This window comes from Ailuropoda melanoleuca, chromosome 2 (assembly GCF_002007445.2).
Source record: "Ailuropoda melanoleuca isolate Jingjing chromosome 2, ASM200744v2, whole genome shotgun sequence".
Classification (NCBI taxonomy): domain Eukaryota; kingdom Metazoa; phylum Chordata; class Mammalia; order Carnivora; family Ursidae; genus Ailuropoda; species Ailuropoda melanoleuca.
Genome location: NC_048219.1, coordinates 66,033,614 through 66,049,872, shown reverse-complemented (window position 1 = coordinate 66,049,872; position 16,259 = coordinate 66,033,614). Strand labels below are relative to the sequence as shown.

Below are 16,259 nucleotides of genomic sequence, written 5' to 3'. Positions count from 1 at the left end.
GAAGAAAGAGGTAAATTTTTCAAAGAAATGTTATAGTCCTCTCCCTTTGAGTTCAAGCACTGCCAACTTATTTTATTGATAACGTAAACACTCCCTCAATTATCTTATAAACTTAGAGCAATGTATTCGAAACCCAAAAAATCTTCATGGAACTCAGCCAAATGATCTCAAAATACACATGGTAAAGAAAATGTTTTTCAAAACAATTTTGAAGAACAAAGTTGTGAAATTCACTCCACAAGATTCCAAGATGCCACAATAAATTAAGACACTGTGGTAGAGACAAACAATGAAACAGGACAAACAATGAAATAGAACAGATAGCCCAGAAACAGTTCCATGCATGTATGGAAACCTGACAGCTGACACTGCGGATCATTGAGGAAAAAAACATGAACTATTCAATTAAGTTGGTACTAAATTTATTATCCATAAGGGAAAAAAATCATTAAACCTTTATCAAACACTATACAAAAATTAAATTCCAGGTAAACTGAGGCCTTAAATGTGAAAATCAAAATTTCAAAACTTTCAAAATGAAATCCACTGTATGTAAGACCTTGAGTTAAAGAAAAATTTCTTAAAACCAAAATATAAATGTAATATTAAAATTTCTAACTTCTATTCATCAATAATAACAATAAAGCTATAGACACGAGTTAATCGTAGTATATATAAGTAACATGGCTTTAGTATCCACAATATATAAATAAACTCCTAAGGAAAAGATTAAAAATTACATTAAAAAGAAAATGGACAGACTACATGAACAGGTATTTAACAGAGAAGAAACATAAGAGGCCTAAAAACTAAGAAAACGTATCATTCATAATCAGGGAATTCAAACTAAAACAAGACACCATGCACATGTTCCTTAGACTGACAGAAAGTCCAACAATGCCAATTATCAGAGAAGATGTGCAGAAATAAATTCTCATACACTGCTAGTAGAGTATAAATTAGTACAAGCACCTAGAAATGCAACATGTCAACACCCAATCAACTTCAAAATAGACAACACACACTATAATCCACTGATTCCACTTCCAGAGAAACTTGAATACTGACAATTATTGATATATGCACAAGAATACTCAAAATTTGTAACAGGAAAAATTTAGGAACAACCTCAATATTTGTCAATAAGGTAATGGTACACTCATAAAATCACATATCATATGGCAATGAAAGCAAATGAATTAGAGCCACATATAAACTTACATTAAAAAAAACAAAAATAATATTGAACAGAAAGGACAAGTTACAGAATATACACAGCATGTGGAACATATAAAACAAAACCATATATTGCTTAACATACAAAAAAATAAGTAACACATACAGTGAAAGTATACACAGGAATGGCAAACATCAAACTCAAAATAGTGGTTACCTGGGGTGGAAGTGGAGGAAAAGTATATAGAGGATGCAATGAACTGAATGTTAATGACCCTCGAAATTCATATGTTGAAGTTATAACTCCCAATGTCACAGTATTTGGAAATGGAGCCTTTGGGAGATAATTAGGGCTAAATGAGACCCAACTCCATGCCCTCCAAAATTCTATATTTTCAAAGGAATCCTCCACAGAATCTTTAACACCATTAAAATGAATTCACCTTGTGTCCTATTATTTTATCTTTTCTCCCCCGACTTCTTTTGGATTATGTCTTTAATTTTAGTCACCCCCATCCTCCAATTATTTTAGAAATTATATACCCTATCTCTATTTTTACTCTGCTGACCCTTACAATTTTAAAATGTACACTTATCTGGTTCATTTTGGACTTGAAATTTCCATCTTCCACACTGGTACTGTCCAGAAGAAATGTAAGATGAGCAACAGATAAGATCTTACAAAACGTTCTAATAACCATATTTTAGAAAGTAAAAAGAAAAAAGGATACAAATGATATTTTATTTAATCCAAAATATTATGTAATAGGTATAAAAATTACAGTATTTTTTTAATCATACTAAGTCTTGGAAATTTATGTGCATTCTACAACTGGAGATTAGTTTAGACTAGTCACACATCAAGTGCTCAATACCCATGTATGACTAATGCCTACTATAAAGAACACAACAGTTCAGAACGATACTAGAATCATCAGAACTTACATATCAGTTACTTGACTACTCTTACATGTTGTTATGATTTAATACTTTTATTTTTCAAACCCCAAATCAAACAATCACTGCCATTACTTTCTTATACTGTCAGTAAATACATTTACCCACGGTCCTACCAATTTCTTGGTTAACCTTATTTCTCCTACCTCAAACCAGTCTGTTGGTCAATTTCCTCAATTGCCTTTCTTGGGGGAGAGGAAAGGGGAGCAGTGTTTCTGAAAATGTCACTATTTTGTGTTTCTCTTTAAGTGACAATTTAGCTAATTATAAAATAGGTAGTTATTTTCATTCAACATTTTGAAAATACTATTTCACTATCTTCTGCACCCCTATGTTGAAGAAGCATATTGTGTTTTTCCAGTTCTTATTAAGAAATCTGATTTTTCTATGGCTGCTTTAAAGATCACCTCTGTGTCTGCTGGTCTGCTCTTTAACTGTGATGTGTCTAAGTTTTCTTGTGCTTCCTAAACCTAAGAATTCATGAAGCTCATCAATTTTGGAAAATTATCACTCTTTTAAACTTTCATATTCTGCTTCTCTGCAATCTTTACTTTCTCTTTCTGGTACTCTAATTAGATATTTGTTAGAATTCCTCTTCCTTTCCTCCTTATCTTTTAACCCCTCTACTATTTTCATCTCTTTGTTGTTCTGTGTTAAACTGAGTAATTTTTATCTTTTAGTTAACCAATTCTCTATCTGACTAGCAGTTTTTAATGTGGACTCCAGGCTCTCTTAAAAATTAATGTACACTTGAGAGGGTGCCTGGCTGGCAGTTGGAAGCGTACGTGACTCTTGATTTCAGGGTTGTGAGTTTTGAGCCCCACACTAGGCACAGAGATTACTAAAAAAATAATAAACTTTTTAAAAATTATGTATTCTTGAAAATAAAATACTGTAGGGTAACTACACTTCAATTAAAAAAATTTAACTTTTAAAGATTTTATTTATTTATTTGACAGAGAGAGACAACAAGACAGAAAACACAAGCAGGGGAGTGGGAGAGGGAGAAGCAGGTCCCGCTGAGCAGGGAGCCCAATGGGGGGCTCGATCCCAGGACCTGAGCTGAAGGCAGACGTGTAACGACTGAGCCACCCAGGCGCTCCTAAAAAAATTTAACTTGTAAACGATAAAAAAAATCCTGTCCCTAATAGTCACGTAAGAAATTTATATTATTCGGCATCCAGAGGTGCTCCTTCCAGATCAGGTATATAAAGAGCTATAGTAACAACCATGATCATCATTTGAGCACTTATGTGCCATTCTGTGTTAACTCTTACGTGCTACTTTATCTCATCTTCAAAATAACTTTTGAGGTAGGTCCTATTAAATTAAAACCATTTAAAAATTTGTTAAACTAAAGCTTAGAGATTACCTACGCCAAACCCTAGCCTGCTAGCAAATTCTAAATCACATGTTCTTAACCTGACAAGACCTCCATTGAAAAAACATTCTTGTCCACCATCAATAATTACCATTCACATTAAATTTTAATATTGCGTTTCTATCAAAGTTTAAGCAAACGTTAAGATACACTTCTTTTACATATCCTTTAAGAACACCGATAAACAGATGTTTATTCAGCACAGACTATGCTGAGCACAAACAAGGTGAAAGAAGTTATTACAAGAAATATTACTGGGAATAACATTACACACATGCACATACACACAAATCAGACAGCATACGTCTTCTAATGGAAAAACACACCACCGCTTATAAAATATTACCAAAAACAAACGAAAAGAGAATATGACAGTCTCTAGATCCAACACCAATGATACATGAACATTTTAAATTACAACATCAGAACACAATCAGTAGATGCAGACTGGGGCAACTCTGGGGCACCAACAAGTTTTCTTCATAAATAAAATGCAAAGTAAAACAAAAGAAAACAAAAAAACCCACAGGGGTCAAAGGAGAACTTGCAGATTAAAAGAAATAAAACAGGCATATCAATATATTGAATGTGTTCATCTTATTTGATCCTGCTCTCCCCCCAACTAAAAAAAAAAAAAAACTGTAAAAATATTATGACTTTTATGAGACAAGTAAAATTTTAACACAAATTTGGCACTTGGTAACATTAAGGAATTGCTCATTTTTTTGGACGTCCTAACAATATTGTGGTTATATTTAAAAAAAAAATAGGAGAGAGAGAGAAAGACGAAGTCCTTATCTTTTAGAGACACACCAAAACATTTACAAATACAATAATACAGGGGTGCCCGGGTGGCTCAGTCAGTTCAGCATCTGACTCTTGATTTCAGCTCCGGTTATGATCTCAGGGTCGTGAGATCAAGTCCCATGTCAGGCTCCATGCTCAGTGTGGAGTCTGCTTAAGATTCTCTCTCCCTGGTCCCTTAAAAAGTTAAAAATTGAACTACCCTATGACCCAGCCATTGCACTACTGGGTGTTTACCCCAAAGATAGACGTAGTAAAGAGAAGGGCCATATGCACCCCAATGTTCATAGCTGCATTGTCCACAATAGCCAAATCATGGAAGGAGCCGAGATGCCCTTCAACAGATGACTGGATTAAGAAGCTGTGGTCCATATATACAATGGAATATTACTCAGCTATCAGAAAGAACGAATTCTCAACATTTGCTGCAACATGGACGGCACTGGAGGAGATAATGCTAAGTGAAATAAGTCAAGCAGAGAAAGACAATTATCATATGATTTCTCTCATCTATGGAACATAAGAACTAGGAAGATTTCTCTCTCCCTTCCTCTCCCTCTGCCCCTCCCCACCTGCTGGAGTGCTCTCTTTCTCGCTCTCTCTCTCTCTCTAAATACAGTATTTGCAACTTGTCTCAGTACAGGACGAGAAAAGTAGAGTGGATATCACAAACTTTAACGATGGTTTACTGATGATTATTGGGATTAAGTGACAGATAAATAATGGTTGATGATAACTACTGTCTTTTTCTATGTTCAAAATTCACAAGTTATATAAAAAGAATCATTCTTCAAAAACACTTATCATAAGTTTTTGTGACACTTTATTACTTCTAAAGTAAAAATATTACTTAGCCACATTAGCTCCTAATGCAGCATGTCTACAACTACATTAAGAAAGCTATTACACTTTAGCAACACAAATAGACCAAATAAGAGATTAAAATATTAACATTTACAGAGACTCATTATTCTAGCTCATAGCACTCCATGTAATACCAAAGCCAATCTTTTCAGAGCTCATTCTCCAAGTTCCAAGAACAGCATAATAGTGAGCTACTTTTATGTGTGGGAACTGACACGTATACAGAGTAGTGTCTACCAAATGAAGTACAAATTTCACAACTTGCACTTGAGGCCTTGTACAATCTATTTGCCATCTTCTCTTTCTCTCATATCCATATATAAACCCATATACAAACCTACTGGCACAAAAGCTATTCAGTGGTTGTGAATTTGTGCCAGCCCATCATACAACTTTGGCCATGTCATTCCCTCAACAAATACTACTCATCTCCTATCACAAACTATTTACAATGCATATGTCACAACTCACTACTTTTGTTAAGTCTACTCTGATCCTACCAACCCCAACTAATCTCTCCTATCATGGCCGTATGGCACATGCTTCAACCTTGCGTACTTCTCTCTTCAACTATATGAGGTCCTAAAAGACAGATCTCTGGCAAAAAGGAAGAATGTTGTGAAATAAAACTGGTGTTTATCTTTGTATTGATTAGTGGCTCATGAGATTATAAGAATACTGAAGCCAGACCCTTTAGGAGTCATTAAATATTTACTGAATACGTACTATTTAACATGTACTATTGATGATGGAGGAGCAATAAAACAACTTGTTGAATAATACCTCTTTCTTCCCTCAAGGAGCATATATTCTCTCACTCTTTGAGTTACAAGTTAACAGTCTTGTCATTTAGTAGACACATTCAAAATGTCTTCAACTTGAAATTCTAATATAAATACCTAAGCATGCATATCATATCTGTACAGCATTTTAAGAAATATCAGAATCTAAAAACCCAAACAAAAGTTTTTAATAACATACCTATTATAAACAATCAGTTATGCTAAATCATTACGAAAAGTAACAGTTGGCATTATTTCATTGCAACTATCTAAACAGCCAATGTTGGTAAATTTAACTGCTATATCAAAACTTATACAGTAAGTTCAGCACTTCACAACCAGTGCTTTCAAAATACTAGTGAAATCCAAATTGGAAAATGCTAACAACTTATTTTAACAACTATGTTCTTTATTAATTGTCTAGTGTTAAAGGCTTCCTTTACTCAATTTAGTAAGAAGAGTACTACAAATTTCACTATTTAAAATATCCATCCAAAAAGTTAACATTTTACCATACTGAGTATCATCTTGAATTACAATGCAATCACCTCAAGCATTTCTGTTTTCCTAAGTAAGAGGCCAATTATTTTGCAAAGATTTCACAGTGACAAATGGTTAATGGTACAGAAACGAAACCTGAAATTAATTAAATTACAAGGAATGTAAAAAACCATTTTAAAGACATGCAACAAACCTTATTAAAAATTCAGATTTCCTTTTATACTCTCACTAAGCTAACCAAAAAGGACTAAAATCAACTGAGTACAGCAAATTTATAAAGATAATGAAAAATGAAATTTCAACATATCCTAAAGCTATAAAATTTGAATATTCTATATGAACTGTAAATCAGTTAACGTTAACTGAAGACCTAGTTGTGAAAAATATTTTTCTGCATAATCACATTAATCTTTAAAACTATTATAATCGCATTTAAAAGATGGTAACAGAAGCTAAAAACGTTTAAAATCAAATAAACTAAAAAAAAAAAAAAACTATACTACTTAATAATACACAAATAAATCTATATGCCCAAAACTACATGAAGAAATGCAAAGGAAAAAAATTAAAAGAATAAACGATAAGAAAATGTACCTATGATGAATATGGTATCAATCCTTATACAGAAATCTAACAAAGATGATCATTAAAATAGGTCAGGTATACAGAGGCAGTTCACAGGGCAAGAAATATAAAATCAAATTCTTAAAATCTCACCCACTTCAAAATATAAATTATAAAGCACTTTTTGAGCTTAAAATTAGCTAACGTTCTAAATTTTTATAAGACCCAGAATTCGGGGTGCCTGGGTGGCTCAGCCATTAAGTATCTGCCTTCAGCTCAGATCATGATCCCAGGGTCTTGGGATGGAGCCCCACATGGGGCTCCCTGCTCAGTGGGAGGCCTGCTCCTCCCTCTCACAATCCCCTTGCTTGTGTGCCCTCTCTTGCTGCTTCTGTCAAATAAATAAATAAAATCTTTAAAAAAAAATAAAAAATAAAAAAATAAAACCCAAAATTCGGTAAGGGTGTAGAGAAACAGGTACTTCCATACAGTTGTGGAAAAGCATTTAGTGAAGAATCCCCTTTTGGTAATGTGGTTTTCATATACTTTTGAACTGTAAATTTCACTTGACACATTTCTACTTCCATTGTAAATATTCCCACACAGTCTTTAACTGCAAACTGGAATCAAACCATAAGGCCATCAATGTAGGAACTATATTGTGGTGTGTCCATGTAACAAAAAATGAGGCAGATCTTGAACTGCAGACCATGTGATTTTTTTTTTAAAAGAAAAAAATAGGCGGACTTCCAGTTCCAGCCAACATGGTGTAACATGCACCAGTTTGCCCTGTTGAAATTTTTAAAAAATCACACATCATGTATAGAACAATGGTTTTTCAAGACCAGTGAAGATCAGACAATGATGAACAATGATCCCTGAAATTCAAAAAACAAACGAGCTGAGTCCATGACTGCCCCAGCTCACTCTCTTGAGAGAAAGACCAGTCCATGGCACAGCTCAGGTGCAGAAAATGGCCAAACTTCAAAAACTCCCTCAATTAAGTAAGAGGACATGAGTCCAAAGAGACCAAAGCAAGAAGAGTTTGTATGGCAGAGTACCAAAGACAGGTGCACAGAGACAACTCCGGGAATCTGCAGAGAATCCCCCCAAATATTCAGTGCAGACATACAACTATGTTATGGACAATAAAGAAGATGTTTTTCTTGTTAAGTCATGTTTAAAAGATAACTGGCTGTTTCAATAAACAAACTATAGAATTTTTAACATCTATAGAAGTAAAATGAATGATGACAATAGCAGAGGCCAAGACAAGAGAAATAAAGTATTCTAATACTCACATAATTTATGTGAAGTGGCATATATACTACAATGAAATTAGAGTAACAGGAACATCTATGGAAAACTCCAAATATTTGGCAATTAAATAAATAACATACTTCTGAATAACACATGGGTCAAAAAAAGTATATTAGAATGTATTTGAACTGAATAAAAAGAAGTGTGCATGTCAAAATTTGAGAGATGCCACAAAACCTGTGCTTAAAAGGGAATACACATAGCACTAAGCCTCTATATTAGAAAAGGTATCATGTCAATGATATCAGCTTCAACATAACTAAGTTGAAAAAGAAGAACTTCTGCCAAGCAAAAGAAAACTAAAACAGCAGATATCAATAAAATAGGAATCAGACAACTCCGTGAAACCAAAAGCTGATTTTTGGAGAATATTAATATAATCTCTAGCTAAACTGACAAGGGAAAAAAAAAGACAAATAGCATCAGGAATGAGAGAAGTGACATCACTACAGATTCTATAGACATCAACAGTATAAAAAGGTAATATCATAAATGACTTTATACAAATAAACTCAGTAACTTGGATCAGAAAGTACAAATTATCAAAGTTCACTTAAGAAGAAATAGATAAACCAAATAGTCCTATATCTAATAGATTAAATGTGTCATTTAAAACTTTCACAAAGAAAACGAACATCAGGCCCTCACAACGTCACTGGTCATTTGCCCCCAAACATTTAAGAAAGAAATAATATCATTCAGGTTCACCCTGATAACACGAACAAAGTAAAGATGTTTGCTCTCATCACTTCTATTCAGCACTGTACCAGATGCCACAGGCAGGAAAAAAAAAATGGCATCCAGACAGGAAATAAGATAAACAGTGTGTGCAGAAAATCTGATGATATCTACAAAAAAGCTATTAGACCTAGCAAGTGAGTTTGGCAAGAGTGAAGAATACAAGAACACGCAAAAATATTTGTATTTCTTTACACTAATAACAACTGGAAAATGAGATTTTTAAAACATCATTTACAATAGCACCAAAAAACATAAAACAGGGATAAATCGGACAAAAATGTACAAAAACTATACACTGAAAACACTGCTGAAAGAAATTAAAAGATTTAGGTAAATGGAAAAGATAGATTGTGTTCTTGAGTGGGAAAACTCAAGATTATCAGGATGTCAGTTTACTTCAAATTCCTTTCAAGTTAATTCCAATAAAATCCCAGCAAACTTTTTTGTAGAAACTGACTCATATATAAAAAGACATGTGAAGAGCCAAAACAACTTTAAAAACGAAGAAGACCATGACTGCGTTATTTCAAGACTATATAATATAAAATGATAGTAATTAAGACAGTATGTTTTTGGCATCTAGAAGGACAAAAATGGGTCAATGGAAAAGCATACAGCACAGAAATAGAATCATACATACATAGATGATTTTTGACAATGGTGCAAAGCCAATTCAATGAACAAAGGACAGCCTTTTCAACAAATGGTGCTGGAAAAAGTTTAAGTCCATACCCCAAAACAAAAAATGTTGGCTTATATTTTGCACCATATGAAAAAAAAATTAACTCAAATAAACTTAAATGCAATACCAAATACTGTAAAACTTCTACTAGAAATCAAAGGAGAAAATCTTTGTGACCTTGGGTTAGGCAAAGATGGCTTAGATATGACACCAAAAGCTTGAGACGTACAAAACTGGTAAACTTCAGTTCATTAGAATTAAAAACTGCTGTTCTTCAAAATACACTCTTGAGAAAGTGAAAACACAAACAGTAGAAATATTAACCATATATCTGATAAAGGACTTATAACCAGAATGAAGACCTGTTAAAACTCAAGAGTAACCCTATGTAAAAAGTTGGCAAGAGATATAGACACGTCACCCAAGATGATATACAGCTGGCAAAAAGTACATGAAAAGACAATTAACATCACAGACATTAGAGAAATGCAAATTAAAGCCACAGGGAGATTACCACTTCACACCTATCAGAATGTCTATAATCAAAGACAATCACAGGCATTAGAGAGAATGTGGAAGGACTGAAAAACCTCATACCCTACTGGTGGCAATGTAAAATAGCACAACCACTTTGGAAAATGGTCTGCAGTTTCTTAAAACTTTAAAAAGTTAAAATCATATGTCTACCATATGATCCAGCCATTCCAAAGGTATTTCCCCAAGAGAAATGAAAGTTCATACAAAGACTTTTACAAGTATATTCACAGCAGCTTTACTTACAATAGTCAAAAACTGGAAACAACCCAAATGTCCATCAAGAGTTGAACAGATAAACAAATTGCCGTATACCCATAAAATGTAATATTACTAAGCAAGAAAAAGGAATAGACTATTGATAGACGACATAGGTAAATCTCAAAATAATTACACTGAAAGAAGACCAAAACAAAAAAAAAAAAAAAAAAAAAAAAAAAAAAAAAAAAAAGAGGGTACATTTTGATTCATTTAAAATTCTAAAAAAATGCAAACTAACCTATAGTGACAGAAAGCAATCAATGGTTGCTTGAGGAAAGGCAGAAGGGAGTAATTACAAAAGGGCAAAAATGATACTTTTGGGGGTGATGGATGCTCATTATCTTTGCTGTAGTAATGGTCTCATAGGTACATCCACATGACAAAAAATTGTACACTTTAGATATGTGCAGTTTATTTTATGTCAAATTTTCTCTCAGTAAAGCTATTTTTTAAAAAAGGCAGGATGTGGGCCAGTACGCGTGGTAAGAACCCATTTGTATAAATAAGCGAGGATACTAATGTTTGATAATATACAAACTAGTTAACACTTCAGGAAAAAAAAAAATGCACCAGAAAAAATTTAACATAATTACCTATACTTGAGAAACAGAACTAGGACTCAGGGAGAAATACTTACCACTATGAATTTAACCATGCATATTAAAATAATATATACATATGAAAACTTAATTACTCATACACAGGCATGATTCCCAAGCAAAAATTCTTTTTTTTTTTTTTTAAAGATTTTATTTATTTGAGAGTGAGACAGCCAGTGAGAAAGGGAACACAAGCATGGGGAGTGGGAGAGGAAGAAGCAAGCTCCCAGCGGAGGAGCCTGATGTGGGGCTCGATCCCAGAACACCAGGATCACGCCCTGAGCCGAAGGCAGACAGTTAACAACGGAGCCACCCAGGCGCCCCCAAGCAAAAATTCTTAACCCCTATTCTCAGAAAAGTTCATAAAACAAAACTTCAGTTATTCAAATCTGTATATTAAGCAAAGGATTAAAAAAAAGGTTGGCAATTATTTTTACATCATTTTCCAATTTTTTCTCCTCGAATTAATACAGAAAACTGGTAAAACCAATAAACCATACCTGGACATCCAATTCTTTGTCTCCTCATTTCTCTCGCCTCTTGTCTGAGTTCCTTCTTTCCTCATCCACTAACAGTGGACAACTCAGACTTGTATCATTCATTCTTTTACAAAATTCCAGAGAATACCTATTTGGATGGTAACTATACATTCTATATCTTGCACTCTTGACTTATTCCCAATCTCAAATCCTGCAACTACCTCAACTTAGAAAGTATCAGTGCCAAATAAGAATACCTTCCCCAGAAAAAGCTATTTCTCCCCCAATCTATGTAATATGAATTCAAAAAATAAGCCTAAATACTAAAGTATGGATAAATATCTAGTGCATTATAGGGCAGAGAACAGAAAATAAGATAAAACAAAATATCTCCTGAAGTATTGTAAAGAATATCACATTGTTATAGATGAAATTTTAAGAATTCCAAAAAATATTATAGTCACCAACACTACACTAGGGACACAGCCTCTCAAGGCTACTCACACTTTAAAGGCAGAAATGTTATTGTATCAACAAGTCTTTGTGCATGAGGCCTGGAAGATGTGCCAGGTTTGAAAAATTTTAAAAAACAGGCCTAAGCATTAGAACTAAGGTCTAAAGGAGTAGTTTTCCTGGCCAAAAAGTGAGGAAAGCTTCCAAATGATCTGTACCATAAGGCCTATTTTCCTTTAATGGAAAGACAAACCAGCTCTTAACTTCTGACTCTAATTTAAAGCTAATTGTCTAAACAAGTTTCTTTTAAGTATCAAGATAACTGATTTCTAATGTGGCTCATTACTGAAATACATATTTTGGTATTCGTAATCAAAAGTAAAAAAAAAAATCTTAATAAAATTACATGATTTAGGTCAAATCACTTATCTATCCATTTAAAACCATAATTTCCTCTCAGAAAATTGGGATATCATTTATATATCCACCAAAAGCCATGTCTGAAAGCATTTTTCAACCCTGAACAGCGTTCGTAACCTATTTTAAAATGTTCTCACAGTCTGCATTTCTAGAAAAACTTAGTTTTTGTCTATTTAGATTATAAACTATATAAACCAACTTTTAAAATTCAACGAAACACTTCACACTTTTGTTAACTCTAACTTTCAAAAGCTAGCTGAAAATTTCCTTTAATGTAGATTCAGCAATTCAGTTTTCATTAGTTTCAAACAATTTTTTCCTACCTTCACGCCAACTGCAACCTCAGTGACAATTCTGTAAAGAAAAAAAATAGTTTCAACCTCATTATTTTTCTAATCATTGTTGGACTCTATAAATCTTTTTAGGGTAGTTCATCATTCATAAATCCTCCACTCACCATGCAAATAGAAAACAAATACATAGATTGTCAGTGACACTTCTTTGTACAACCTTCAACTCCGTTTTCTAGAAATTGCTTTCAAACTTGAGATGAAATTCACTGAACTTCCGGTATTTTTTAAACAACCCTTTAAATATCAAAAAGAACTAAACCCCGAACACTATAATGCCATTTAGGCAAAGCTTGTACACTTAGATTAATAATTTAAAACTTAAACCAACTCTTTAGTTAGGACACGTTAATTCCACTGCCAAGTTTTGTCATCAATTTCCATGTTTATCTGGTGAAATAGTGAACTTCTCTAGATCTATGTTTCAAGTGGAAAACAATCGCTAGATAACCTCTAGGATAATTTTTGTTACTCTGTTAACTTTGATATGGTCTTCCCTTAGTATCTTTTAAAAACACTAAACTCAAACACTTAAACCCTTATTTGGCTCTTCATATGTTGTCACTGATTCTAATAAATGTGCTTTTTAAGTGTTTTTATACCCCCAGAAGGGCTGAATAGAGCTGTATTTTCGCCCTCAAGGGTGCCTCTTTTCCAACAATTAGTTAAATAATTACGAGTCTTTTCAGATGTAAAGCATTAAGTACCAGGGAGGCCCTGGTCCGTGTCATTTCCCAAAGCCCTTGCCTCACCTCACTCAGCATTCTATCTCCACTCGGGCTCTCAAAGATGCAGCACGATTCTGGCTTTTTGTAGTTATTTTTGTTTTTCCAGAAACTGGTCAAAGTGGCTTAAAAAAATGGCCCTGTGTTGACTATCTGCTCTTGTTTCTGCCATGGCTGTTGGCCCTTGCCCATGTGACTGATGTCGACCACAAACACTTGGGTTTTTAGATGATTTAATTTCTGGGCCCTTTTGCCAAGCCTTGAATGTTCTTAGGCCCCCACAAAAAGGCATTTTTTTCTGTCTCCCGCCCCCACTACCAGACTCAAGTGAAAACAAAGGAGTATGACATCTGCCTTCCCCCTTCCTCCCGCCGCCGCACGCCCTCCCCGCCCCCCCTTCCCCAGCAGCTCCCACTTAGCTTTCCCCCGAGCTCCCGCCACCGGCATCTCCCCCAGCCAGGGCGGCCCGGGCAGGTTGGGGACGGCTGGGGTGCACACAGATGCCTCTCCTCTCTCCCCCAGGAGCCCCCACACAGGCCTCTCTCTTTGGCACTACACTCGCTTCCACAGGCGCGGCTACCCAGGGTTCGGATACCCGGTTACGGATCGAAATGGCTCCTAGAGGGGGCAGGGACGGGCCAGACATTCTGGGGTTCCCACCCCATCCCCCGCCGCCAAGCCCGTGTCCGCTCCTCCTCCGGGGTCGTCGCCCCCGCCATCGCCCCAGTGCCTCTCCTGTCTACAAGCCCGCTTTCTTCTCCTTTTCTCGACCGGAGCCCGCCGGGGGAAACGAAAGGAGGGGTGTGTGCGATGGGGCGGGGGTTGGGTAACGGCAGCCCAGCCCTGGGAGGGGCCGCCGGAGGGTTTCTGGCCGACCCTGGACCCGGCCGCAGGACGGTCCAACTCCCCTCTCACACACCTCCTCGCCAGCCCCATTACATACCCGTCCATTGCCGAACCGGACAAAGCTTCGCTCACAAGAACCGAGCCACGCAGCCAGCGAGACGCACAAGCGGCGAGAAAATGGCGGCCAGGGCCCGACGGAAATTGCCGAAGGTGCCGGAGCGCACGGGGCAGCGCGCGGCAGCGGCGGCGGCGGAAAGAGCCGCGCGCCGGCGCCCGGCTGCGGGAGGCGAACGGCGGGGCGCGGGGACGAGGGGGAGTGGGCGCCGCCCGCCGTCGCTTCCTCCGCGCCGCCGCGCGCCTGGGGCCCTCCGCCCTCCGCCCTCCGCCCTCTGGGCCCGGGCCTGCAGCTGTGGAGCGCGGCGACCTGGCTTCCTTTTGCACGCTGGTCTGAGAAGTCCCTGATGTCTTTCTTTGGAGGCGTGGGTGTACACCTCTCAAGCCTTCACACCCACTACTCTGCACCTCAGGAGGGTGGTCCCGGGACCGCAGGACTGTCCCCAGGCAGCCTCCACTTTTCGCTCCAAACCAGTTCCCAACTTGGCTACCCTCGACCTACTGGGGCCAAGGAAAAACGATTTTATCGCTTTCCTCTTACTCCATCTTTTATTTGCAGACCCTCTCCCTTCCCTAAAACAAAAACAGATACAAAAAACAAAACACCTTTACTCCATTAAATGAGACCACTGCTTATTGGGTATCAGACTGAAACCTAGGCTTTTGCTTCCAGACACTTGTAGTTCCACGCCAACTGGAGGAAAATGCGATTCTCAACCTCAGCTGCTGATTAGTGGGCACCTGTAGGAAATAGTCACAATACCCTGGATGAAAAAGAAGACCGCTTGAGCCATGTCATAAAAGTAGGTACGAAAAATGTTACGATAAGTTAGGAGCTACCATTTGGGGGCTTGAAAGGGAAAGTGGGGATGGGAGTGGTCCTCAGTCTTCACCACTGGTTAGAGACGAAAGGAACAATAAAATGGGCTACACAAATTGACTCCCTTTTCCATTTATCTCACGGTCTCCATTTTAATTCAAATACCATATGGCACCTTTTCTTTAACATGTTTTTCAGGGGTTCAACAAAGTTTGAACAAGCATCCATTTGGAGGAAATTTGCTCAGTGGGTGACTGCTTTGCCAGCAATTTACCCTCTTCTCCCATCACCCCAAACCACAAGACAAACACAAATGTACATTAAAATCCTGAGAAACGAAATATATTCCTTATATTTCTCCAGTTACTCTCAGTCTGGTTTTCCTATTCATCCTTCATGCAACCCTCTTACCCCATTACTAATTGGTACTTTATGTATAATTCGTAAAATTATATTATTTTTAAGGCGGACAGACCTTAAAGAGCATCTTGTCCAAATATTTCGCTATAGAACTCTTCAGAGCACACAAATGTTAAAAATTCTTAACTCAAGGATTGGCAATCCTTAAAAAGATCTATTTCCAAAAATGCCTTCCCTTTGCCTTCACCATTGACTTACAATACATAAAGAACCCATTATATGTCATTAATAATAATTTTTCACCTATTTGTGGTTTTGTACATGTATTTTCCCACAACAATGAATACATAAGCTCCCAAAGGGCAGGAACTCTAGCATAATTTTCTGTATTCTCCACATTGACTCAATCAATATTGATCTATTGGCAAAGACAAACTATCTCAGGAGGGGAAGCCTGTCCTTAGGTGTCAAAAGAAATTACAGCATTGAGAAAAACACGTTTTTCTTTTTTTTTTCTCCTAATAAA

General features: G+C 36.5%; 1 protein-coding gene across 5 annotated transcripts in view; it reads right to left on the bottom strand.

Annotated features, from left to right (window-relative positions):
- The window catches only part of PTBP2 (polypyrimidine tract binding protein 2), a 67,182-nt gene extending 52,447 nt beyond the window's left edge, over nt 1-14,735 (bottom strand). The window contains exons 1-2 of one of the 5 annotated variants that reach the window (XM_002915125.4): nt 14,537-14,735; nt 12,842-12,872 (exon numbers count right to left, since the gene is read on the bottom strand). In XM_002915125.4, the coding sequence (XP_002915171.1) occupies nt 12,842-12,872; nt 14,537-14,544 (39 nt within the window). In that variant the 5' untranslated portion in view covers nt 14,545-14,735. Of the gene's footprint in view, nt 1-12,841; nt 12,873-13,620; nt 13,958-14,536 lie in introns of those variants that run through there. The other 4 variants (XM_011219581.3, XM_011219582.3, XM_011219583.3 and 1 more) reach the window with 4 other exon arrangements.
- Between the last annotated feature and the right edge of the window lie 1,524 nt (nt 14,736-16,259).